At 41.9% G+C, this 24,772-nt stretch overlaps 2 protein-coding genes across 2 annotated transcripts; one reads left to right on the top strand and one right to left on the bottom strand.

Moving 5' to 3' along the window:
• Nucleotides 1-3,491: 3,491 nt before the first annotated feature.
• LOC310853251 (transcription termination factor 2, mitochondrial-like) lies at nt 3,492-6,554 on the top strand. The gene is made up of 3 exons (XM_083757513.1): nt 3,492-3,578; nt 5,093-6,296; nt 6,368-6,554. Exon 2 carries the CDS (start codon nt 5,130-5,132, stop codon nt 6,267-6,269), a length of 1,140 nt encoding a protein of 379 aa, XP_083613639.1. The 5' UTR covers nt 3,492-3,578; nt 5,093-5,129; the 3' UTR covers nt 6,270-6,296; nt 6,368-6,554.
• A 1,478-nt stretch (nt 6,555-8,032) lies between these two features.
• On the bottom strand, nt 8,033-24,156 carry cry1a (cryptochrome circadian regulator 1a). The gene is made up of 14 exons (XM_083758224.1): nt 23,646-24,156; nt 18,235-18,343; nt 17,751-17,893; nt 16,996-17,180; nt 16,485-16,573; nt 14,981-15,121; nt 14,072-14,383; nt 13,050-13,201; nt 11,906-12,108; nt 11,328-11,435; nt 10,696-10,797; nt 10,441-10,524; nt 10,186-10,287; nt 8,033-8,974 (listed from the first exon to the last, which is right to left on the bottom strand). Exons 1-13 carry the CDS (start codon nt 23,801-23,803, stop codon nt 10,190-10,192), a joined length of 1,884 nt encoding a protein of 627 aa, XP_083614350.1. The 5' UTR covers nt 23,804-24,156; the 3' UTR covers nt 8,033-8,974; nt 10,186-10,189.
• Between the last annotated feature and the right edge of the window lie 616 nt (nt 24,157-24,772).

Below are 24,772 nucleotides of genomic sequence, written 5' to 3'. Positions count from 1 at the left end.
GGACTTGAGGCATTACATTTCGTTTGACTCGGCTCGACAGATATATTGTGTAACTAGCTGATCTACAGTACATGCGCCTCCTAATCGGCTATTTTCACAATAGTTTCCTCTCATATTATTTGACAATTTGGCCAATGTTTGACCAGTTTGTATAGTATACCGTAGTTTGTTGATGGTAAGTTTGATGCAGCAATGGCCTCTTTTATTTTAGGAATTAAAAAGGTCTTAAAGTCATTAAATTGTCACTTCACTGTCATCTGAGGACCTCCCCAAAATCACGTGGGGACCCCCCTGAGCAGGGTCCCGACTCCCGACCCACAGGTTGAGAACCACTTTTAGAGTATACAGATTTTACCATTTCACCTAGAATAAGGTCAACTTTTATTAAAAGTTACAATTTTATTCATTTATTTTATCTTTTAAGTAATGAATAAAAGATGACATGTGTGAAAGTCATTGTTAAAAAAGCCTGTCTGGCTCTTCATGCTTTGTAAGCACTGTGTAGCTTATTGACTAACCCTGCCGTGCTGCATTGTAAATAAGAAATTGTTATTCATCTTTCCATGCTTGGTCAAATAAACGTGGAATAAAAAATAAAACCCAGACTACCCCATTATCCACAAGCCTATTGTCTGAATTGCATTTTGCATCAATCGCCCAGTGCTCATGAACCTGTGTCAATAACGAGACGCACAGGCACAAAGCACAACACAATAGGGACCTCCACTGGTCTTGTTCTTGTTCAACCCAGATTCGGCACAAACATGGGGTTAACCCATTAAGACTAGGCAGATTCTACAAAATGTCTTCTAAATTCTGACAGCTTTCTGGAGATTTTTTTTCTATATCAGTGGTGCTCAAATGTGTTTATGTCAAGGACCCCAAAATTATATGCAATTGGCCCCCATCTCAAAATATTTTGTTCCAGGGAGTGGATCCCCCAGAAGCAAATATGCGAGTTAAAAACGTTTGCTGTGAAAGAATAAATATTCAAAGCACACATTTGCACACGTTTTATGCCACCGAAATGTGGCATATACATACATGTGCAACATATAGCCTACACCAAAAAGTGTGACTCCTTCCTTACCCTACTTCAAAACCGCCATCAAAGACCATCTGTCTGCAATTTGTAACTGGTCCCAGAAAAATATTCTAGGCTTGTAAATACCAGAAGTGACCACCGCCCCCGGGCCACTAATGTTTACTGTAGGCTACATAGGCATATACATTTATAGCTGCTATAGTGTTGATTGATGTAATGTATATTATTGAATCATGTCTTTAAATGTCTTGTTGAATTGTATAGACAAACAAGCCCATTTTTTGTTATACTTTTAGCATCATTGTATAATTGTATTCAATCAATAAAAAATACAAATAATAAATAAACTGAAATTCCTATTCAACAGCCATACTCATTTGGTTAGCACAGTATGGTTTACGTAGGCTTCGTTTTTAGCTTGGCTGTTTATACATTTAAACCTGCTTATCATGCTATAAAACAAAGTCTCCTTGAAATACTAGATGTATTGGTTTTGGTTGGTACCGTATTTATCCACTGGGTGGTAGTGTTAGCATAGTAATAATATTAATAGCCTACCTATGTTGATTTGCATTTTTTTGACAATATTTTCTCAGGGGCCGACATCTAATCATGGATGGATGGATGCCACCCAGTCTTATAAAATGCTGCCGTCTTTCTGCAAAACATACGTTTTCTAAATGTAGTCCTTCCCTAGTTAATCTAAAATCTGAAAGCAGCAAGCATCTGCATGCACACACAGTTTTGTTCCCCCTTCGTGTCAATTAAGATTGCCCCAATAATACTAGGCTTACAAGAGGCAAGTTCTCATATGCTCGCCCCAACACAATTCTTTAAATAAACATGGCACATGTTTACACCCAAATAAGTCTCAAATGGGTTTATATGAGTATGTTGTATCCTTATTTGTAGTCATTATGCCTACCTGTGTAGTAGAAGTAGGCCTATTCCAGTCCAGTGGCCTGGCTTCAAGTAACTTTCAGTGTTTGATGAGGTGAGATATCATTTAAAGTGGGTAACGGACGGTAGACACAAAAGAGCAGGCAGTATAGTACCAGGGGGCATTTTGGCCGTTTGAATCGCGCACAATGCTTGTTTTGGTGTAGTAATGTCCTGCTTAGTTTAGCTTAGCAGCTAAAGCTAATGTATAATGACTGCAGACAGAGCATGCGGCATGCTGCAGAGGCTCCGTACCAATCTGTTTTATGTCAAGTCACAGTCACTCAGTCAATAATGAGGAAGCCATTAGCCATCAAGCCAATATAATATAGATTATAGATCGTGTATTCACTGTATTGTGAATGATGCCGGATGGACAGAAACGTGTCTTGAATACATTGCTGTGTGTATTGCCTTAATTGTTGCAGTTACAGTAAAATGAACAAATCAAACTACACTGATATGGACTCAGTCATAGGCGATTTTAGGCAGCAGGCGGGGCACAGGGGGCACATATTTAGTTGAATATAAACAACTAAATATGCAAGACAAATAGGCTACGTATTTCTCTAGACACGATTTATTTACTCATTTTGGAGCATACCACAGCCGCGCAGCATGTGAGTCATGTCAATGTCAATCATGTAATGTTGCAAAAGTAAAACTGTTCATCTCAAAGCATGAATGAAATGCAAAATATAAATGAGTATGAAAGTTAGAATTGACCAAAACATTTATTTATTTATTATTAAAAACATTTTGGGAGGGGGGGCACCAGGGGGGCCACGTGCCCGCTGCAATCAGAATAGAGTGCAATACTGTCATGTGTCCAGTAGATGGCAAAGCAGGATCTAAAATGGAACAACAGACTCAGATCTGCTCACTAGACGCTGCCGACTCGGGAGTACTTTGCAAGTTGCAACCATGTAGCCAACAATAACATACGATCGTAGGCCTACAGTACGACTCGTACTGTATAAAAGTGGGACATCCCGACCCTAGATGACTACTCGTATAATCGATATTCATCTACGAGAGTCTAACCCTAGGCTTTCTTGAGGATTAAATCCTTTTAGCACCTTATTGAACAACAGAACTGTACTTTCCTGTGCTTTTTTGTGCAAACTATAATCAATCAAGTCAATATGACAAAGACAAAGAAAGATCATCTCATAATAGGTCTATTAACTTAATATCTAAATCAATTAATAAATAACATCTCTCGAAATTGTAACTTGGTAAAAATAGGGAAACGTTCGGAAATACCGCACCGGAGCGTTTGCATTGCACATATAAGTGCGCTCATTGCGCTATTTCCGAACGTGCCCGTACTACTTACTACTGGCTACCTTTTCCACTGAAGCTTCACTGGCTCCATTAATTTATTGTCTGTATTACGTGTTGGTGCATATAGCTTATTACAGTATAAGATGTGTAGTTTGTAGTCTAGGCTACCGATATACAACCCCGCCTCCTCCTCGTGGTGCGCGTGAGAACCAATGTAAACAGCCGTTCCATCCAAGCTGTGCAGTGAGTGACTGGCAGCTGGAGCATAACATAACGGCACGTCGAAGTCCCGCGGATTGGAAAACTGGTAAACTATTTACATTATAAAATATATTATCCTGGTCTTAGAATGACTCCTTATTCCTTAATACAGCATTATATGTTATTACTATCGCGCTTTTGATCCTCGACCAGTCGTACAACACTATTGTCTGCCACTGTGCCACAGTTTCTGTGTCCATGCATGTACACAGTACACAATGTTCTATGTTCTATACACTATGTTCCAGACGTGCATGGGTACATGGTGAATTTTTGCAACAATTCTGCAGTCAAATTATGACATTTTCAATAGTATTGACATGACATTTATGTATAACGAATAAACTGTGTTCCAAATTATATTTTATATTCTTTCTTCCATACACGAGTAAGCGCCTACAATTAGGCTACAGCTAACAGCTGTTTAATCTCCACCTAAAAATATAACTTCTGGGAACTCAGATTAATCTCCACCTAATATTATACTGCGTAGAATAGAAGATCTATGCTATATTACGGTACCATGATCCAGAAGTGAGCTATAGGTTACATCATGTATGCAAACTCATTTAACTACAGTATGCAGTAGCTTGCAGTTCAACTATTGTTTGCAATTCAAGTACTTATAATTCGTTACTTTCTGTATGTAGCTACACTGAAACCACAAACGATAAAGTTTCTTTATTATTATTATTATTATTATTATTATTATTATTATTATTATTATTATATATTATTTAAATATATACAGTATAGCCTATTTCTTCTATAGTAGCCTAATATACCCATGATATTGTTTCTAAGCCCCTTTGGCCAGCCCCACCCCTTTTTCTTATATCCTGAGCTGTCAGGCAGCACACTGGACTAAACCAAAATTAAATAATAATGATATTAGAGGGAGCCTTCTAAATTAATATAATAAATACTAATGGAAGGAAGGAACAGAATGCACATAGCAGTCTTTCAGGCTTGTGAGTTGTGACTGCTAATTAACATTGTTACATTTCTGTTGATAGTTAAAGGCACTGCAGTCTGCAGAGCTAAATAGAGCCTGCCTGCTTGCTCAGGGGATAAACTGAATCTAGAGTAGATCATCAGGTCAAAAAAAATCATCTCAGCTGTGTTTGGGTGAGGCGTGACTTTTGACATGATCTAAATGTCTCAGTAGAAGAGCAGGGAGACAAAATTGTATTAACATACCCCATACACGGCCCAGGCCGTAGCGTAACGGTCTGGGCACCGGACTGGTGATCCAGTCGCGGTGTGCCGCGGGTTCGACTCCCGGACCCGACACGGCCTTTACCGCATGTCATCCCCCCATCTCTCTCCCGTTTCCTGTCAGCCTACTTTCTATCCCTTAAAAAAAATCAATAAAGGCGTAAGCCGCAAAAAAATATCTTAAAAAAAAAAAAAACATACCCCATACACATACAAAGTTACATTTTATTCCTTCAAAAAAAGTTACAATAGTTTCGCTTCAAAATGTATGCCAAAAGCAGAGACATTCAGTACAAAAGATAAACAGGAATTAAAGTAATATATCTATTTTTTGTACCACAGATCATCTGCACATCTGGTACATTTCTACCCGGCAACGATGCTGCGTGCCACTACTGCGTCCCTGTGCACCTACTGCCAAAGAATGAGGGTCTTCATTCCCCCCTCAGCCGCCTCCTCCACCTCTACCGTGGCCGCCCCTAACAAGCGAGTCGAGAACCAGCACACGGTGGACGCACTCTACGAACTGTCGGTGGACGTCCGCAAGGTGCGCAAGTTCAAAAGCTGGGTGCTGGCCGAGAACACGTCGTACGTGTCCGAAATGGCCGACCTGTTGAGGGACATGGGCGCGGACGCCGTGTCCATTGCGCAGGTCCTGGAGACGCATCCCGAGGCCGTCCTGTGTCTGCCGGAGGACGCGGCGGCCCAGCGGGACCTGTGGCTGTCCGTGTACCCCAACAGGCGCGAGCTGATGAGCATCGTGGAGAAATTCCCCGCCTCCTTCTTCTCGGTCACTCACCGCGCCAATCAACGTGCCAACATCCAGTATCTCCAGAGCCTGCGCCTCGGCAAACGGCTCGTAGGAAAGCTGATGGCCAGCGCCCCGCAGAGCTTCAGCCAGCCCGTGGAGAGGAACCAGGAGGTTATCCACACGCTGCGAGAGACCTACCTGGACCTGGGCGGAGACGAAGGCAACGTGCGCGTCTGGCTCCAGAAGCTCCTCAGCCAGGACCCCTACATTCTGATGCGTCCCGTCGAGGGCTGGAGGGACAGCCTGGGTTTCCTGCGGGAACAGGGCTTCACCACAGAGGAGCTCCTAGAACTGGTCTCGAGCCTCAGGGCCTCGATGGCGGAGCTGCAGCCGGAGGCCATGCGCTACGCAATGGGCTACGTCGAAGGGGCACTCGTTTGCACTAAGGAAGAACTCAAGGACATAGTGATGCGCTGCCCCACCATATTGTTTTATTCCTTGCCAACCCTGATTGGACGGTTCCAGGGACTGATGGACTTGGGAGTAAGCATGGAACAGATAAAGGAGTCTCCCAGCGTGCTGGAGCTCACCACACAGATTGTGCTCTATCGTGTCCATAAACTGGCGTCTTATGGGTACGATGTGCGCTGGGGTAGCCTGGATGTTATCGTAGGGACCAAGAAGGACTTTGAACTGAGCTACGGCAAATTGCACCTTAGGCAACAGCGACCTCTGTTCAATCCTGTAGCCCCTCTCATGTTTGATTGATTGATTGATTGGTTGATTGATTGATTGGTTGGCACTTTTAATTTCGTTGTACACGTTGCAATGACAAATAAAGATCTATCTCTATCTTGATTGAACAGTTTGCAGAATTACAGTACATTTCAAGCACAAACTCAATACAAAGACTGTTAACTGTGAGTGGAGGACCCAATTAAGCATTACACTTGTTTACAAGAGGGTCCACCTTGTTCAATTCATCAAAACATTTAGAGACGTACAAATAGACACACAGGAATTCATCATAAAGGAGGTAAAAAGGGAAAAGAAAGGGGGGGGGGGGCGGGGTGGTGGGGCCTCTGCCTGCAGGAGTACGAGGAGTACGAGGTAATATTTTGTTTATAGTAACCCTACCATTATGTAATGAGGGCTTTATGAAAGAAAAAAAAAACTTTGGGAGAAGTAACAATATATGAAGCCTGGTTAATTTTTTACAATGACCCACAAGTGAAGATTATAAGGTAGTGACCATTTGAAATGGCCACCCTCTCAGATATTTTGCAATTCAATGACATGTGCATTGTAGTCTAGGCAGTTCATTAGACTTACATGCCTTTTTCTACTCTTTCTTTTCTATGAGAGATAATAAAACAGTTACAGCTGGCCTACTTTTTCCACATTGAAAATGTATCGGTAACAATGGAGTTGATAAAGAATCAGACCAATAAGAAATAACATTGGTGTGGGAACATCAATTCCCAATCCCTAATATACATGTCACTGCTTGTGTTTTCTTAACATGACGGGTATAATTCAACATTAAAAAGTATGCAAAATGTGTAATGGGTGGAATATTGTCAGGCAATGAACCTGTCAGTCACAGACTTTTGTCATTCATTGTACAGTCTAGGTCTTGTATTTCTATGTATTGTTCCTTGGTCTAGTTTTCATGGTTCTATGTGTTTGCTCCAGCTGTGTCTCATTTTGTAATTAACCCTCATGTGTATAATGTATATCAGTCTTGTTCCCCAGTCAGTCCTTGTTGAGTCATACTGTATCCTATCACCTGTTTCAGTCTGTTTTAAGTTGTTCATGTTCACCTGTCTTCTGTATTAAAACACCAATTCATGAACACTACATGAACACTACATGCCTGGCTGTCCTGTGTTTGGATCCTTACCTCACCTACACGCTCACCTACACGTGACAGAACCACTGTCAAAAGAAATTTTAAGGTTTTAATTATATTGGAGAAAATAAATTGCAATTCCAACTTTCTATATCTGTATTTGTTCATTTCAATGGGCAGTGCCACACAAATATGCTTTGAAGTTTGACCTCTTGACAGATTCCACATAATCGTCGACAATACTCGTAAATCACGTAGTTTCTTATTTGAATCTAATCAAGTTTTTTCGAGTGACAAATGACAATACACAAAGAATAGTTTTGTAATTATGATCTAATTAAGATATTAATTTCATTGGGCCTTCAATGTAAAAGCCAACACTTGCTTTAACTACCCAATCTGTCTCAGTTGAATTAAGTTCTTCACTGTGTACCTATCTTGCAGAGTTCATGGGGCAGTTAGCTGATAATCATTAGCCTGGCATTTGCCACACATAACGTGGATTCACTGACGCTTCCTCCCTGTATGAGGAATCGTCAGTGAATTCATGTTGTGCCAAAGCCATGCTAGATAATCAGTGCCTTCTACTATACATAAAGCATGGTGTGTCTGCTGTTTTTAATGAGACACAACCTTGACATTGAGTTACAGATAACAAGAGACAGTTTGAATATTAACCCAGGTTTAATTAAACAAGCACATTGAGAAACAACAACGATCTTAGAAGCACTGCACTCCAGCCGTACATGTATCGATAATTACATAGAGGGGAGCCTATGGAATGAAGTCCCTCGTCCGGTCACCGTTTTCTCAATAACCATTGACGAGGTCAATAATACTAACGCAGTGTTTAAGAATTAAATGAGCAAAGGTCTACTATGCAGCATTGCGACGGAGAGAAATTATCAAAACACCTGCCGACTTATAAACTGTTTTCATGAAGTAGGAGACAGAAGAGGCAGGTAAATAAGTACAGATGTGATGATGACAACGTTTCTCGCCATTTAGGAGCATTTATAAATGCTTCCACGTTTATTGAAAACCTTAAAAAAAAAAGAACAAGGATCGATCCACAATGATTCTTTATATCAAAAATATATAAATGGGTCTATGACTACACAAAGAGGGAAACACATACAATATCAAATATGTACAAGTTGTATGTGAGTGGAAATGTAATGAGCAAATCCATTATATACATAAATATTTGCATCCCAGCAATGTTAACCTCCCGAGCACAGTTGTGTTCTGTGATGACATTGATTCCCAGTGCCACTATATTGCATGGACGTCAGCATTGACTGGGCTGTTGAGTTCATGTTTTTAAATAGACAGTCCACAACATGACAAACCGGCGTAGGATCATGCGTCCTCCAGGCTTCATGTTCACCCATATAACAAGTTGACAGCGCTGTTGTGTAACAGAGCTTAAGAGTCTTAGCATCCATGAAAGTCTGTGTACACTGTATGGGAGGTGGACTCTTTTCAGACAGGGCATTAGTCCGACATTCATCCCGCATGTCGGACTAGCGTCTGCTCCCGTGCTTGCGGTTATGGTTAGGTTAGGAGAGGAGGTGGGTTTCACCCCACTGTATGGCAGACACGGAGGCTTACGTCGCACCTGCATGGGAGACAGCATGGAGAAACTGTGTTATTGATATTTAACCTGAGATATGCGACTTAAACAATCATATGCATTTTGCTTTTACGTCATACTCGGGTGTGTGTGTGTACACGTGTGTCTGTGTGTGGTGGTCGGGGGGCTGCAGTGTGAAATGAATGTGGTAAATTGTATACTGTTGCAATGCACATTTAAATAGACAGCATGCAAATTTAGCTGCTAACAACCCCAAATACACATCCCAGAAGGGTTGTGTGTACCCACAACATTTTCTTTTTTTTAAATAACATTCGTTATTGAATCTTTATGTTTTCACATAAAGATTAATCAAATGCATACAGAAAAAGTGAGACAAACTCGAAAGGTATAAATTAAAAGCACGATACAATAAAACAGACAAGAAAAACAAAAAGCACAAAAACAAACAAACAAAAAAGAAAATGGCGAGCAGCACATACTACCCACAACATTTTAAAAAGGTTTATGTTCTAACATCCTCCCGAGGACCACTTCACACATTTTCAACCCTATCTTGCTCATATTATAAAATGGTTCAACTCAATCCGCGTCACGGTCTCGGAGGTAGGCTGTGGACAGTTCAGAAACCCTACCAATCATCGGTGGGGATTCCAAGCTAATGGGAATTATTATAGCGTTTCTCTTTCATCAATAAAAACAATAAGGAACTGTGAGCAAGTAGACGGAAATGGTGCCATCTTTATGATCATTACCAATTATACGGAGATAGGGTTGAAAATGTGTAAAATGCTTCTTTAACATAAAATGGGAATACAATTATTTACAGTGCTATGTAAGTAATGCAGGGAATCAGCGATGTCTTAACCCATTTTGAGCGGGAACCCCTTTTGGTGTTTTAAACATTATAATATATATATATATATATATATTATATAAACGTTATAATTTAGCTATTGAAAAATAGCAGATCTACAAGCTCAGGTCTGCTATTTTTGAAGAATCGTGAAAATGTGTCGCAAATCTTTAAATATAAATTCTTTCACAGCGAACGTTATTTTCAGATGGGGGTCGGCGGTCAATTACATATCATTTTTGGGGTCCTTGACATGAAATATTGAGCACCACTGATACAGAAACATAGGTATTTCAGAAAACTGTCAGGGTTTAGAAGACATTTTTTTAATTTCGACGTCAGGCCTAAATGGGCTAACTACTGTAAGTATCCAACTGACCTGCTTAATGACTGCTCTGTCTCTGGAGTTTGGTACCACTATCATTCCCGGTATCCTCGCTGTGCCGTTTGCCACTGGTCAGAGTGTTGTGGTGCCTGAGCCCTGAAGAAGAGAGGAAGAAATGTTTTAATGGAACCTGCAATAATTATTTCCATTTCCTGAAAAGTATGTTGGATATACAAAGCTTTCAACCTGAGAGCGATCATATTAAATACTGATATTTTCCAGGCAATGTAGTTGTGGTTCAACACGCACCTTGTTGCATGGAAGGGCCAAGAATCTGTTGCGTGCCTTGCGTGTAGCACACCATATTGTTGCTGGTGCCCGCATAGCCAGGAACTATGAATAAGAAACCAAAATTAATGAAATATCTTTCAGAGGTACTAGTAGTAATGGTTGTATGGATGAAGTAACGGTAATTAAATCAGAAATTAAACTGAAAAGAGCTGTATCAGAGAATAAAAGATGGACGGAATAGATGGCAAGTAACACGGTCGAGAGGGTACCCACCCTGCTGATGAGTGCTGATGCTGGTGTGCGAGTTCCCCTGCTGGGGGTAGACCATAACCCCACTCTGCCAGTCAGTCTGGGTATGGACTGGCATCAGGTAACCTGGAGGAATAAAAATAAAAATAAAACCATCTCTAGTAATCCATATAGACAAAAAGTTAAGCCATTTTGGGCGGGAACCCCTTTTGGTGTTAGCATCATGTTATGGTTTAGCTATGGCGCGCTTACAAGCTTGTAGGTCTGCTATTTTTTTTAAACTGAAGAACGACTGACATAGAAACATAGCTTTTTCAGAAAACTGTCGGGATGTAGAAGACATTTTTTAGAATCTGATCTCAGGTCAAAATGGGTTAATTACCATCAACTAATGATATGCTACAAAGGTTAGAGAGAGCCCAGAAGTATGGACTCGGATAAGGGCCGATTCATACTCCTATTTTACCGCTGTTTCGGCGCTGTAGTGCCGAAATGATTTCAGTAGCACCGACTTTAGGACGGTACCCCCCCCCCCACCCCCCCGAACTTCAAATGACGTCACATTGTAGGCTCTACAGAGCCGCACTGACTTTTATTCGGCTCTAAAATAGGAGTATGAATCGGCCCTAAGAGTGACGGGGTCGCCTGCTACCCACCAGACTGAGACCGTCCATCTTTCGTCGCCTCCATGGATGCAAATCCCATCATGGCTGAGGATCCATCACCACAACCGTTGCCGTTGGATGGAATGGTAGCTAAAAGGCCTATGGACACAGAAACAAGAAATAAAGAACGTTAGTACGATCAATGCAGGCAGCAAGTCTATTTCTAGTCATTCTACCATCCTCCTACAATTTATTATTTATCATGTAAATGTAATCCTGGTGTAATTACCCTGTGTTATATATAACACTAACTAAGTTAACCCATTCTGGGCGGGAAGTGGGAACCCTTTTTGGTGTTTTAATCTTTGAATATATATTCTTTCAGAGCGAACGTTTTTTTAACCCAAATATTTCCTTCTGGGAGGTCCCTGGAACAACATATTTTCAGATGGGGGGTCGGCAGGCCAAATACATACATTTTTGGGGGTCAATGACATGAAATAGTTTGAGAACAACTGACATAGACAAACATGGGGTTTTTCAGAAAACTGTCAGGATCTTTTCTCAGGTCAAAATGGGTTAAATCAAAGCATGATCTTCCAATTCATCCGTGATCGTGTTTTACTTACCAAGGCCTCTGTAGCAGGACAGCTGCTGGTAGATCTGTTTCATACGCTCGATGTTGATGCGGCTGGACTCTGCATGGTTTACTATGGGCTTGGGGTAGTGCATACCGATGATGCACTTTGCTGCCTTCTGCACGGACTCCGGAGCGTTCCAAGGATCGTAAATATACTTGGCCGGAAATCCTCTCAGAATGGGCAGGTAGCGCCTGGAGTGAGAGATGGTACAAGATCAGCATGACTTAACCCATTCTGACCTGAGATCAGATTCATACGAGGTTTCCGCCGGACACACACTGGTCTGATGAACCCATTCTGACCTGAGATCAGATTCTAAAAATGTCAGTCGCTCTTCGATTTTTCAAAAATAGCAGACCTACAAGCTCGTATCGCGCCACTCGGTGGCGCGATATGAGCTTGTAGATCTGCTATTTTTAAATAGCTAAAGCATAACATGATGCTGACACCAAAATGGGTGCCCGGTCAGAATGGGTTAATAGCAATACGTTTTATTTTTGTAATTATAAAAATATAGAAAGTGCTATGGGGTAGTGTAGCTGGCTTAGAGAGAAGAAAAGGAAAGATCATTGGTATGGCCAGATGAAAATGTAGTCTCTGTGACACATCTAGGGGCCGCAATCAAGCATTCAAAGATTTTCCTAGAAGCTTTGTCATTGGTCGATTTGCCTGTCTACGTCCTGATTGGTTAGTCATTGCGACCGGATTGTTTTCGACCAATGACAAAGCTTCTAGGAAAATCTTTGAACGCAGTTTGCGGAATTTGCAGTCCCTAGATGTGTCACAAGAGACTACATTATTTTTGGTAGCGTGCTACCCATTGCTGGCTGTCTGAATACCAGCGGGAACCCCTTTTGGTGTTAGCATTATGTTATGCTTTAGCTATTGAAAAATAGCAGATCTACAAGCTCATAGCGCACCACCGAGTGGCGCGCTACGAGCTTGTAGGTCTGCTATTTTTGAAAAACCGTGAATTTTTTTTTGGACGTCAGGCCTAAATGGGTTAAAGTTATAGGGGATAGAAATACCAACTCAGTGGTGTGGCAAAATCACAGCTAATTTTAAATGAATACCTAAGGATTCCTCCCCCCCAGGCAGCAGAATGGGGGGGGGAATATGAATTCTAACCTACCGTATGTAGTCTCCGTTGGGGTCTGTCCGTCGGCCGAAGCCCACGGGGCAGTAGCAGTGGAAGAACTGCTGGAAGAAGGAACTGCAGGACAGCCACATCCAGCTCCCTGCGTTCACACTCCAGTCTGCGTCCAGCAGCTGCTCCTCAAATACCTACACACACACATACAGACACACACGCACACGCACACACACACACACACACACACACTTTGGTTTCAGAACTTTTCAATTTAATACTCAATTGTATATTCCCAAGGGGCCGGTTGGCTGTATGCCTATGAGACGATACCTAAAGATAGGTAATTTCTCATTGGCATACAGCCAACCAATCCCTTCCCATTAAGACATGAGGACAATTTTCTGGAAGGAAAGGACCCCCCCCAAAATTATATGTATTTGGCCACCAACCCCCATCTCAAAATATTTTGTTCCAGGGACCCCCAGAACCAAACCTTGTCTCTCTCTCGCACGCATGCACACATGTACACACACACACACACACACACAGTCACACAGTCACACAGACACACACACACACACACACACACACACACACACACACACACACACACACACACTAGGGCATTCACTTCTAGTCATTTTTACTTGTTTAACTACCTATTATGTAAAATATTTATTTTTGGAAATAAATATTTGTACATTTAAAAACTGTGTACATTGGTGACTATAACTATAATCTACCTGGTCTTGAGGCCCAAAAAAAAGAAAGAAAAAAAGGAAAAACAAGGTAGACTAGTTTCTTAACCCATTTTGGGGCGGGAACCCCTTTTGGTGTTAGCATTATGTTAAGTTTTAGCTATTGAAAAATAGCAGATCTACAAGCTGATCTCAGGTCAGAATGGGTTAATGCCCTAACACACACACACACACACACACACACACACACACACACACACACACACACACACACACACACACACACACACACACACACACACACACACACACACACACACACACACACACACACACACACACACACACACACACACACTTCACCTTCATGCCCTCCTCCCAGCTGATCCACAGGTCTCCCCTGGTCAGGAAGCAGGCCACGGCGTGCCGGGCCAGGTGGTGGATCCAGCCCTCCTGCCGCAGCTGGGTCATGATGGCGTCGATCCAGGGGAAGCCGGTGCGGCCCTCGGCCCACTTGGCCAGCGCCTCCGGGTGGCGGTCCCAGGGGATCTGGACGCAGACGGGGTTGTTCTCCATCTTGTCGAAGCGCGGGTTGTTGGTGGCCGCCGTGTAGAAGAACTCGCGCCACAGCAGCTGACCGTACAGGGAGAGCGGAGGCGAGCTGTTCTTCTTGACCTTGGGAATCACGGGATTAAGAGAGTAACGTGGTTTGAGATTATATTGTGTTGAAAATGTTATTTTAACCCATTTTGACCTGAGATCAGATTCTAAAAATGTCTTCTACATCCTGACAGTTTTCTGAAAAAGCCATGTTTCTATGTCAGTCGTCCTTCGATTTTTCAAAAATAGCAGACCTACAAGCTCGTAGCGCGCCACTCGGTGGCGCGCTATGAGCTTGTAGATCTGCTATTTTTCAATAGCTAAAGCATAACATGATGCTAACACCAAAAGGGGTTCCCGCCCCAAAATGGGTTAAGACTTTCATTATTTCGCCACCGTCACGGGCCATGAACTGGAAGTAAACAACGGCTGTGTTAAGGTCTGCGCGACCTTTATCAAAACAAACTTTATTCACTAAACCGCCGCCGCTCGCGGTTTACAAAATGTGTGTTTTCTGGGTGAATTAAAAAACGCTCAATCAATATAAACCCTTAAATGATGAGATACCTCATCAATGGCAGTCAATGTGTTTTAAACAGCTATTAAACAGCACTCCGATAAATGTATAATGTGTACATATACACCAGCAGTACCGTATATATAATGTCTCACCTTTCTGTAGAGGTCGGTAAGTTTGAAGTAGAAGAGGCGACAGGAGAGGCAGCCGAAGCGCAGGTAGGGGCTGAGGCCCGTGGGACTGGCCAGGAGGGAGTTGGCGTTCATTCTGGGGCGCTCAAAGTTAGCTACCCATGCCTGACGACGGCGACAGAACCAAAATGATCAGATATGGCAATATTAAAAAAAACTGAAACAAGCAAACCATGAATTATACATCTCACATTAGAGTACCGGTATCTCTTCTTAACCCATTTAGGCCTGACCTCAAAATAATAAAAGAATCATCTAAATCCTCCAGTTTTCTGGAGATTAAAAAGAAATAGCAGACCTACAAGCTCATAGCGCGCCACTCGGTGGCGCGCTATGAGCTTGTAGATCTGCTATTTTTCAATAGCTCCCAAAATGTTCCATTTTTTCAGGAAATGAAAACTATACGTTTCTCAGGAAATTAAGAAAACCTTATATATTTTTTTAAACAAAGCAATACAGCCTCGTCAAAGTTGGTGTTGTAACTTTATATATTGTCAATTACTTCCATGAGAGCGGGAGAGGTGGTGGAGTTAGTTGCTTTAGCAGAAATTTTGAGGGTACAATGGAGTTAAGAGGTTTTGTCCAAAGCACTTTTTACTACTTTCCATTGGTTCAATATTTTCGAAAAAACACACAGACGTATAGGGTGTTCAATAGCACTGATTTATGACAAAAAAAATCTAAAACCTCAAAAATGGAGTTATGAGGTTTCCTCTCGACAGCAACGAATTATTTCCTGCTCGGATTTGGATTTGAACCCGTTTTCCTGCGGGTGCTGAAATATTCAACTGTTGAGCTAATGGAGCCTGTCTAGTGTCTGCTTGCTCAGGGGATAAATGTAATCTTGACCGGCAACAGGTCAAAATTCGTGCCAGATCCTGTGTCTAGCTGAGACATGATCTTTGTCACGATCTAAAAGTCTCAATAGAAGAGCAGGGAGGGAAGAAAATCCACCACCCAAATTGTATAAGTTACATCGTATTAAACCAATTAGGTCTGACCTCGAAATGAAAAAATAAATCTTCTAAATCCTCCAGTTTTCTGAAATAAATATTTTCACAATTTAAAAGAAATAGCAGACCTACAAGCTCGTAGCGTGCCACTCGGTGGCGCGCTATGAGCTTGTAGATCTGCTATTTTTCAATAGCTAAATTATAACATTCTTAAAAGACCAAAAGCCCAAAATGGGTTAATATACTCTACCATACAGAGTGGATAAAATTTAAATAAATATATATATAATAATCATTTACAATATTATGATTTCAAATGAAAAACTACAGTACACTTCTTACACCTTATGCCTAATTCATGCCGTGTCAAAAATATACGGGTTCACAACGCATCACACATCCACGATGCATCGTGAGCTTGTACATTGGCTATGTTCACGTACACCGGCGTACATGTATCATACACACTCTGTTTGAAAAGAAAGTCAATTAGAGATATATACTGAATGATTCACCTTTCTCTCCAAATGCCTCTCCAGTCTTGTGAGGGCTTCAGTCTCTCCCCCGGGCCACACCGCAGATGAAAGACCTTCAGTGTCAAAACCTGCAGGAAATCATATTACAGTTATTGACTTCACCCATTTGGACTGAGGCCCGATTCTAAAAACATCTTCTAAATCCTGACCTAAGTTTTCTGAAATAAAAACAACAAAACATATTATTATTATTTTTTCCCAAAATGTTATGCTATAATATACTGTACATAGCAACAATAACCCCAAAAGGGGTTCCCGTCCAGAAGGGTTAAAACACCAAAAGGGGTTCCCATCCTGAATGGGTTTTAATTGAATAGCTTGTATGTGCGTAATGAGTATGTATCTTAAAACACACTCTTAAAACAATTACAATTGAGATGAACTGAACTAAACTAAACTCTTAAATTGCTGCAGAGTTGCTGTAAGGATGAAAAAGAAACGGTAGTTTCTCCTTGTCCTGCTCTCTGGCACTATAGCCTCTGGCACTCACCCAGCTCTTCCAGGGAAGGGACGCCAAATTTGTCATTGTGGTCGTCCGACAGGGGCGTGGTGCACTTCCCCATGACCTCTGCTGTGATGGATTCCGTAGGCTCCTCCACCGCATCCATACGGCTGATCAGGGTCTGGAAACGCTTGTACGTGAGGGGAGACTGGCCCCCATTTAACTCTATGATCCTGCAGGGAGAGACAGTGGCATTGTCGTGTAAGGATTCGGAAGCAGAATATTTGAAAGGACTGACTGACAGCATTCTGGCAGCTTAGAGGTCAAAAGCTGGAAACAGGAAGACGCATATTAAGGCGTTGTTAAGGTATTGTTACTCAGGTATTTGGTATTGTTACTCAAACTAATTTGTTCCGTTTTGTACACTCTCAAGAGTTAAATGAACACAGAGCCAAATTCCAAAAACCTAAATCACGGACACTCGCTCACTCACACTCGGTCATTCCAGCATGGCGGTGAAACTGGTGACCTTCCGAAATATGTGACCATCTTGTGGACTTCACATAACATACACGTAGGTCTTTTTATACGCGGCCTAATTACCGCTCGATTAGACTCTGCCAATAAACAAACTGCAATGACGTCATGTGATGTCTACGCGATTGTCACCTATTTCAGCAGGTCACCATCTTCACCGTAACATCACCATGCTCGAGTGTGAGTGAGCGAGTGGCTGAGATTTTGAGTATTGGAATTCAGCTTTAAGGTGTACTGTATGTACTGTATGAGGGATAATAACTTACTTGTCGAGGTCATAGAGTGTGTGGGAGATGCGAACCGTCACCTCCACATTGGCCTCGCAGGCCAGCTTCTTGATCGCCGCATCTCGCTCTTTCCCAAAGGGCTCCGAGTCGTACTCATAAGACAGACGATTGATCTTCCACTCCTGGAAAACAGTGAACCAAAAGCTAATCGATCACACAACGGAACTGTTTGGGGTTTACAGAGTAAAATCACCAGACCACAAAATAATGTCCTCAGTGTAAAATTGTACCCAAGATTTTTTGCTTTAAGCATGACCCCCTGTAACGTACGAAAGCAAACAAAGGCCCCTCAGTGTGTGTGTGTTCTTTTTTTTTTTTCTTTTTTTTAAACCATAATATGGGTGCTGTAAGACAACAACCATAATACATTTTATGCGGCAGTCCCGACTGCTGCATTAAATCTGATTAAGGTTGTTGTGTGTGCTGCTGGCTGTGCTTTGGGAGACTGACCAAAGTATCCTACCTTGAAAAGTCGAGGAAAGACATCCGTGGGCTGGCCCCGTATCACAAAAAGACGAGAGTTCAGCTTACGGAGGTTGGCGTCCAAATCCTCAAGGCTCTGTAGGAGGAACCTAAGAGAGGGGGAGAAGGGAGAGGGGAGGGGAGCGCAGCAGGTTAATACATCATTTCGGTATGTGGAGTATTTAAATATAGGTTAAAGGCATGGTGTAAGCACACCATTATCCCAGGCAGTGTTGTTTTCGTCGACTAAAACTAAAACTAAAACTACCTTTTTCCACTGGCGAAAACTAAATTGAAACTAAATGAAAACTAAGCTATGATGACTAAAACTAAGACTAAATATATTGACAATTTTGTCTACAAATAAAAACTAGACAAACACTAAGACATTATTTCCAGGTGACTAAAATGACACTAAAACTAAATTAAAACTATTCAAGAGACTATGACAAAAAAGTTGCTACTACACTTAAGAAAACTACAATAGGCTATGCTATGACATAGGCTTAAGTTAGGCTATGACATAGCTAAAGTAGCCATACTGTAGAGTCTACATAGTCTATACAGTGTAGACTATGACATTACAGCTGCAGTAGTCACACTGTCTGCCAGCCAGCCAGACCAACTAGAAAGGCATGGCAGTGGCAAGCAGTTTCCATTCTACTACTAATGTCAACCACTTGTACAATGTGGAGCCAGGATGCTCTGCTTTAGAGACAGATCCACCGATGCCAGCGATATGCGTTATGCAGTGTTATGGGATCCTTTAATGAAACCTCTTGGAATTAAACATACAGTAGGCAACCATGACACATGTTGACATAGGTAATGCCCATTGTTCATGAGTGGGAACTTCCTGTGGAAACTGGTTATTATTATCTGGTCACGGTTGCTTTTGGGACATCATGAATGCCAGTTGTGTGTGCAGTCAATAATGTGTGAAAGGTTTTCCACCCATGCAAAACAGAACACACAGATCAAGTTACCATCTCTGGCGGGCACCAGAGTAATAAATTACATTTCATGTGTCAAACACATAATTAAAATCACACCCCTCTCCCTCTCTCTCATTAGCAGGCAACAGTGCAGTACTACAGCGCCCCTACTGGTACATACTGGTGCTCATTAACGTCACATAGGTGAACACGGACACACGGACATTGCTGTTCCTTGGAGTGGTTGCACCACTCAAAAATAAAACGGAAGCTGCTGCCACTCTGATGTTGATGGATATTAATAATAATCACTATTATTATATGATTAAAAGACATATCACTGCATGGTGTGCTGTACAAGTTCAACCCAGAGTAATTATTGAGGAATGATTCTTTTTTAGTTTGACAAGTGCGGCTTTTTCTATTTTAATTACTTATTTTCATTGGCCAGCGTCTCACCAGTACACTACAGTTGTGCGCGTTGCATCTTCTTGGACTAGGTTAAAGCATCCGTGTCATTTTCGATTTTAGCATTAGCTATTCAAAAATAGCAGATGTACAATCTTGCAGCGTGGCTATCTGCTATATAAAAATAAAAAAGTGATTGAAAAATGTTGAATAATTAAGAAATACGTTTGAGAGTTTGAGAACTACTGATTTAGAAGGCATATTTGTATAATCGTCCTATCTGGACCCACTGAAAAATATGCCATACATTTTTCCCATAGAGATTTACAAAAAATATTTATATCAATTATTTTAAGCCTAGGATCAAGCCACCCAGGTCAGGATCCGGTTGAGTCATGAACATAAAACCTTTGATTCTGTGAAAAAAAATGAAAAACGCTAAACAAAGTTCATTTATTAAAATGTAGTATATCATATAATTAAATATTCAATTATTATTATTTCTTCACATAATCAAAGGTTTATGGTCATGATGCACAGGATCGTAGATGGCTTGCTTCTAGGATTACAATAATTGATATAAATACTTTTTGTATATTGTGACCGCCCCTGTACCTATATATATTTCTGGGGAAAATTAATTGGAGTTTTCAGTGGGTCCAGAAAAACACACCAACTGCTATGCTCTAGAGACAACTTTGAGTACAGACAGGCTTGTCCTCTGCAGAATGAGGAATGGATACATATAGGCTATAATAATCTTGTGTTTTAACTTTTAACTAAGCATCATGTCATTGTGTCATACTTTAGCTATTGAAAAATAGCAGCGCTACAAGCTCATAGCGCGCCACCGAGTGGCGTGCTACGAGCTTGTAGGTCTTTTGAAAAATCGTAAAAATGCGGCACAAATCTTTGAATGTATATTCTTTCAGAGCGAACGTTTTATTTATTTCTACGTCATGATGAACCGCTTTACAAACCAAACTCACAGCGGAATAGGAATCACAACAGAATCCCTTCACTGGAATGAAAAACAGTGGGTGTCTCAAATAGCTCATTTACATTTACACAAATTATAAGTTACTGCATTGCTTGCCTGAGATGTACAGCAAAAGTAGGTCAGAGATGTGAGGGACGGGTGGGTTTCTTTCTACTAACACACTGACCTACTTGGGAAATGAGAGCAGATGTAGAGGAATAACTTCACATCACCCCTCTCATTCTCCCACCAGATCCCCAAAATATATGACCAACGACCACTATTATAACAAAGGCTACTGCACATTTGTTTAGACTTAAAGCTGCTATAAACAATAATATGTTAACATTTTAAGGACCTTTTTTTGGTATTCAGACAGCCAGTAGTCTCTGTGACACATCTAGGGGCCGCAATCTGCATTCAAAGATTTTCCTAGAAGCTTTGTCATTCTTCTATTTGCCTGTCTGCTTCCTGATTGGTTAGTCATTGCGACCAGGAGGAAACCCTGAGGCAAAATGGACATAGTGGGATCGGGAGTCGAACCCGCGGCACACTGCCAGACCGGATTACCAGCCAAGGTGCCCAGACGGCTACGCCAGCCGCCCGGGTCACCGGTTTGGGTATTCTATTCCCCTTTTGAACGCCACCAAGTGTTTAGAATCAATGGATTCAACTATGCACAATTTCTTAGAGCAGTGATTTTCAACCAGTGGTCCTTGAGGGGGTTCCAGGTGGTCCGCAGCTAAATGATGGAGAGTTGGTAACCAACTCCGCATCAATTAGAGCATTGAAGCTTTTTCTCCCAAATCTGTCTCAACATTGACATCCGAAACACCGGGAATATGTTATTTCAGTAATGTCACACTTCCTCAAACATAAAATATAAGAATAAATATTATAATAAATACATACATATATAAAACTTCACCCTTATATTAAGGGAAAGTCAGTTGTTACAAAGCTGGAGTTCAACTGAAGGTGCTAACTCTGCCTAGGCCATAATCACAGCTTCTCTTGTAACGGAGATACATAATTAATCCACATTTAGTTATTATATATTTTTATGTGCATGAACTGATTTGTAGTTTCTCCTTTTAACAGCTTATCTGTAACTGATGGCGAATGCTTCTGTCGCTGGTGACTTCATTGTGGTGCTTTAATCAGGCTGATTAAAAGTGTGAGTGTATTATCTCCTTTGTTGCAACAAAACAATGCTCACATCATTAACTCTGTGTTTGGAGTCTCATTGAGTGTTATTTCTTTTGAGCATTCTAGATTTCCATAACACTCTCTATGGAAATCTCTTGTACAAACTAAGAATGAGACACAGCCATGCTAGATAATAGCACGACCATGGAGAATAAAATGAAAAATCACAAATGGACAAGGAAACTGAAATAGAAAGAATGATTGGAGGGCAGACAGAGTGAGACCTGAGTCATACCAGTCTGCCGCATTACGTAACTTTGTAAAAAAGAAAACATGGATGCCGGCGAAGCCCTACTGTTCCACTGACAAGCAGGAGGCGACACAGCAGGTCGGCAAACAGCCAGAGCAATTGAGAAAAGGTAAAACACAGTAGGGATGATGATTTCACACAGCAGCAGACAATGCCATTGTACATAAACAACACCAGAAATGAAGTGCATGTTCAAAGACTGCAAGGTTTACTGGCTGCACAGTTCACCCATTCACACTAGTTGACTTGTGTGAATTGATGACACTGTCATCCCTAAAAAGCATGATTGATTAATACAGCGTTGTGCAGCTGGCATGTGACGTACAACTGGAGTGTGTGTGTGCGTGTACGGTCTCACTGGTCATTATTGCAGGCAGGTTACAAAGAGCATTTAGGATGAGCTCTCATGACCACTCGGACAGGAACCCCTATACGTAAATATTCCTTACAAGACGGGAACCCCTTTTGTTGTTGCTATCATCTACACTGCTTCTAATTACAACAAAATGTATGTTGCTATACACTGTAGGCTAATAAGGCTATAGAGCGTCGCAGTCCCGCTCCAGGGCGGGGGAACATTTTCTATGACGTCTCACTGTTGCGCAACATCGAGGATTGCGCAACAGGCGCTCCTAGGCTGTGGAGCGATGCGATCCGTTTTCACTTTTCATATCAATAAACTTCGTCTTTTGGATAAAACTTCGTCTTGGGCGTCGGGCGTTACCCTATAGAAAGGACGGTGATCTTCGTCCTGGGTGATTGGGGTGTTAACTAGTACAATATATGTCACTTATCACAATGATTATTAACTAGGGATGCCACCGAATAATCGATTTTCCGATTAATAGTTGCAGTCTCCAAAATCCAGTGGCTGCAGTTTCTCCCCGGTGTCTCACCAGTGTCTCCCCAGTGTCCCTGAGTGCCTCCCCAGTGTCCCCCTGAGTGCCTCCCCAGTGTCCCCCTGAGTGCCTCCCCAGTGTCCCCCTGAGTGCCTCCCCAGTGCCTTCCCAGTGTCCCCCCAGTGCCTTAGGCTTCCCAGTGTCCCCCTGAGTGTCCCCCCAATGTCCCCCCAGTGCCTCCCCAGTGTCTTCCCAGTTCCTACCCAGTGCCTGCTCAGTGCCTCCCCAGTATGTCTTCCCAGTGCCTGCCCAGTGCCTCCCCAGTGTCCCCCAGTGGCTCCCCAGTGTCTCCAATAGCAATACAAGAGCAATAATACAAACTAATCTTAATTTATTAATCTAATTAATTAATCTAATTAATTAATCTAATTAATTAATTAATTAATCAATCAAAATGCTAGGTCCCGTGCCCAGCACCATGCCAAAGCTTTTTCCTGCAGGAAACACTGGAGGACCCCCCAGGTGCATGCAATAATACAGATATGTTCACTTATAATTAATGGTTATTAATATTAAAGATTGGGGTATTACATTGCTTCAGTCATCAAATAAAATCAATCTCTGTACCCATCATTTTTCCAATGCTAGTAGCCTAAAGCAAGCTTGATACATCAAACTTTTACATCTACTCTGTTAAAAGGTTTCTGCGTGGGGGAGGACGGACCCCCAGACCCCCGCTTGGGGAGTGGGTGCACGGGCATAGTGATTTTAAAGTGAGCTCTCTCTTCTTACCTCCACCTGCTGATGCCAACGTTGGAGGAGCCTGCGAACCACGGGTCCAGAATGTAGACGCAGCGCACGGTGTCCGCGCCCTGGATGGACTCCTTCAGAGACGGGTTGTCGTGGAGCCGCAAGCCCTTCCTGAACCAGTGGATCGTATTAACGACCATTACTCAACTGGATGGATATTTAAAGTCCTTTTGGAATTGCTAGAGAGACTGGAGTCCAGATTGTTTTTGTTTTGTTTATTCCGATCCGATAAATGTCCACGAAAAACAAAGTCAACTGCGAAATCTTCTGTGGAAGGGAGGGGGTGTATAATAACCTGTCCGACTGATTTAACCCTGCTCTAATAAAACCTTTTCCATAATAATAATATCAAAGAATTGAGAAAATGCTGACAGTTGAACCATAGTTTTTTCACAGAGTGCGCTCTCCGACCGTAAACTCGTCGGGCTTTAGGACCCGGCTTGCTGAGTAGACTGTTGTATAACTTGTTTTTAATACGGTGCAGGGGAAAAAATGCATGTACAATATAAATACACTGCAGTGATTTAGTTAATAATGGGACAAGAAGAAACGATCTGTAAAATATAATCTGCGCGCAATGCGATCACGACCTGTCCTGTAATGTTGCTCCTGTCCTGTTGTTGCTGTTGGTCACAGATGATCGCTGCTGCTCCTCGCGGTGATAATAAAGCTGGTTATGTAAAACCTGACTTTTCGAGACTATTTTTCTAAGTCTGAATATTGCTGCCTTCCCGATCGATCTACTTAGCCGTTCTGTGATATGGATCTTTAATTCCGCGTGACCCGATCGTCTTCAGTTAAGAGTTGGAGTGGTGTTTGTGTTACACTGTCTGACATGTCATGTGCAGTCAGTGTGCTACTGTACTCAGTGTACTGGTCTCTCTTCGCGGTCTCTTCTGGACCTGCCCCCGCGCCGCGCCTACCTAACGCACAGTGTTGCCAGATGCCTCGAGAGAAATACAAGCAACCTATGAGCCTATGAGGCCTATGAGAACAAGCCCAAACGATTGATTGATTGATTGATTGATTGATTGATTGATTGATTGATTGATTGATTGATTGATTGATTGATTGATTGATTGATTGATTGATTGATTGATTGATTGATT

Source organism: Protomyctophum parallelum, assembly GCF_964188405.1.
Source record: "Protomyctophum parallelum genome assembly, chromosome: 22".
Taxonomy (NCBI): domain Eukaryota; kingdom Metazoa; phylum Chordata; class Actinopteri; order Myctophiformes; family Myctophidae; genus Protomyctophum; species Protomyctophum parallelum.
This window is presented reverse-complemented; position numbering and strand designations above follow the sequence as displayed.

What these genes read in the sequence shown, in the direction of transcription:
- LOC310853251 (XM_083757513.1), top strand. Translation starts at nt 5,130, where the DNA reads ATGCTGCGTGCCACTACTGCGTCCCTGTGCACCTACTGCCAAAGAATG.
- cry1a (XM_083758224.1), bottom strand. Translation starts at nt 23,803, where the DNA reads ATGGTCGTTAATACGATCCACTGGTTCAGGAAGGGCTTGCGGCTCCAC. An exon ending in GCTGGGAGGAGGGCATGAAG is followed by an intron (nt 13,202 to 14,071) that starts GTGAAGTGTGTG and finishes GTGTGTGTGTAG; the next exon opens with GTATTTGAGGAGCAGCTGCT. An exon ending in TGGCCCTTCCATGCAACAAG is followed by an intron (nt 10,288 to 10,440) that starts GTGCGTGTTGAA and finishes TCTCTTCTTCAG; the next exon opens with GGCTCAGGCACCACAACACT.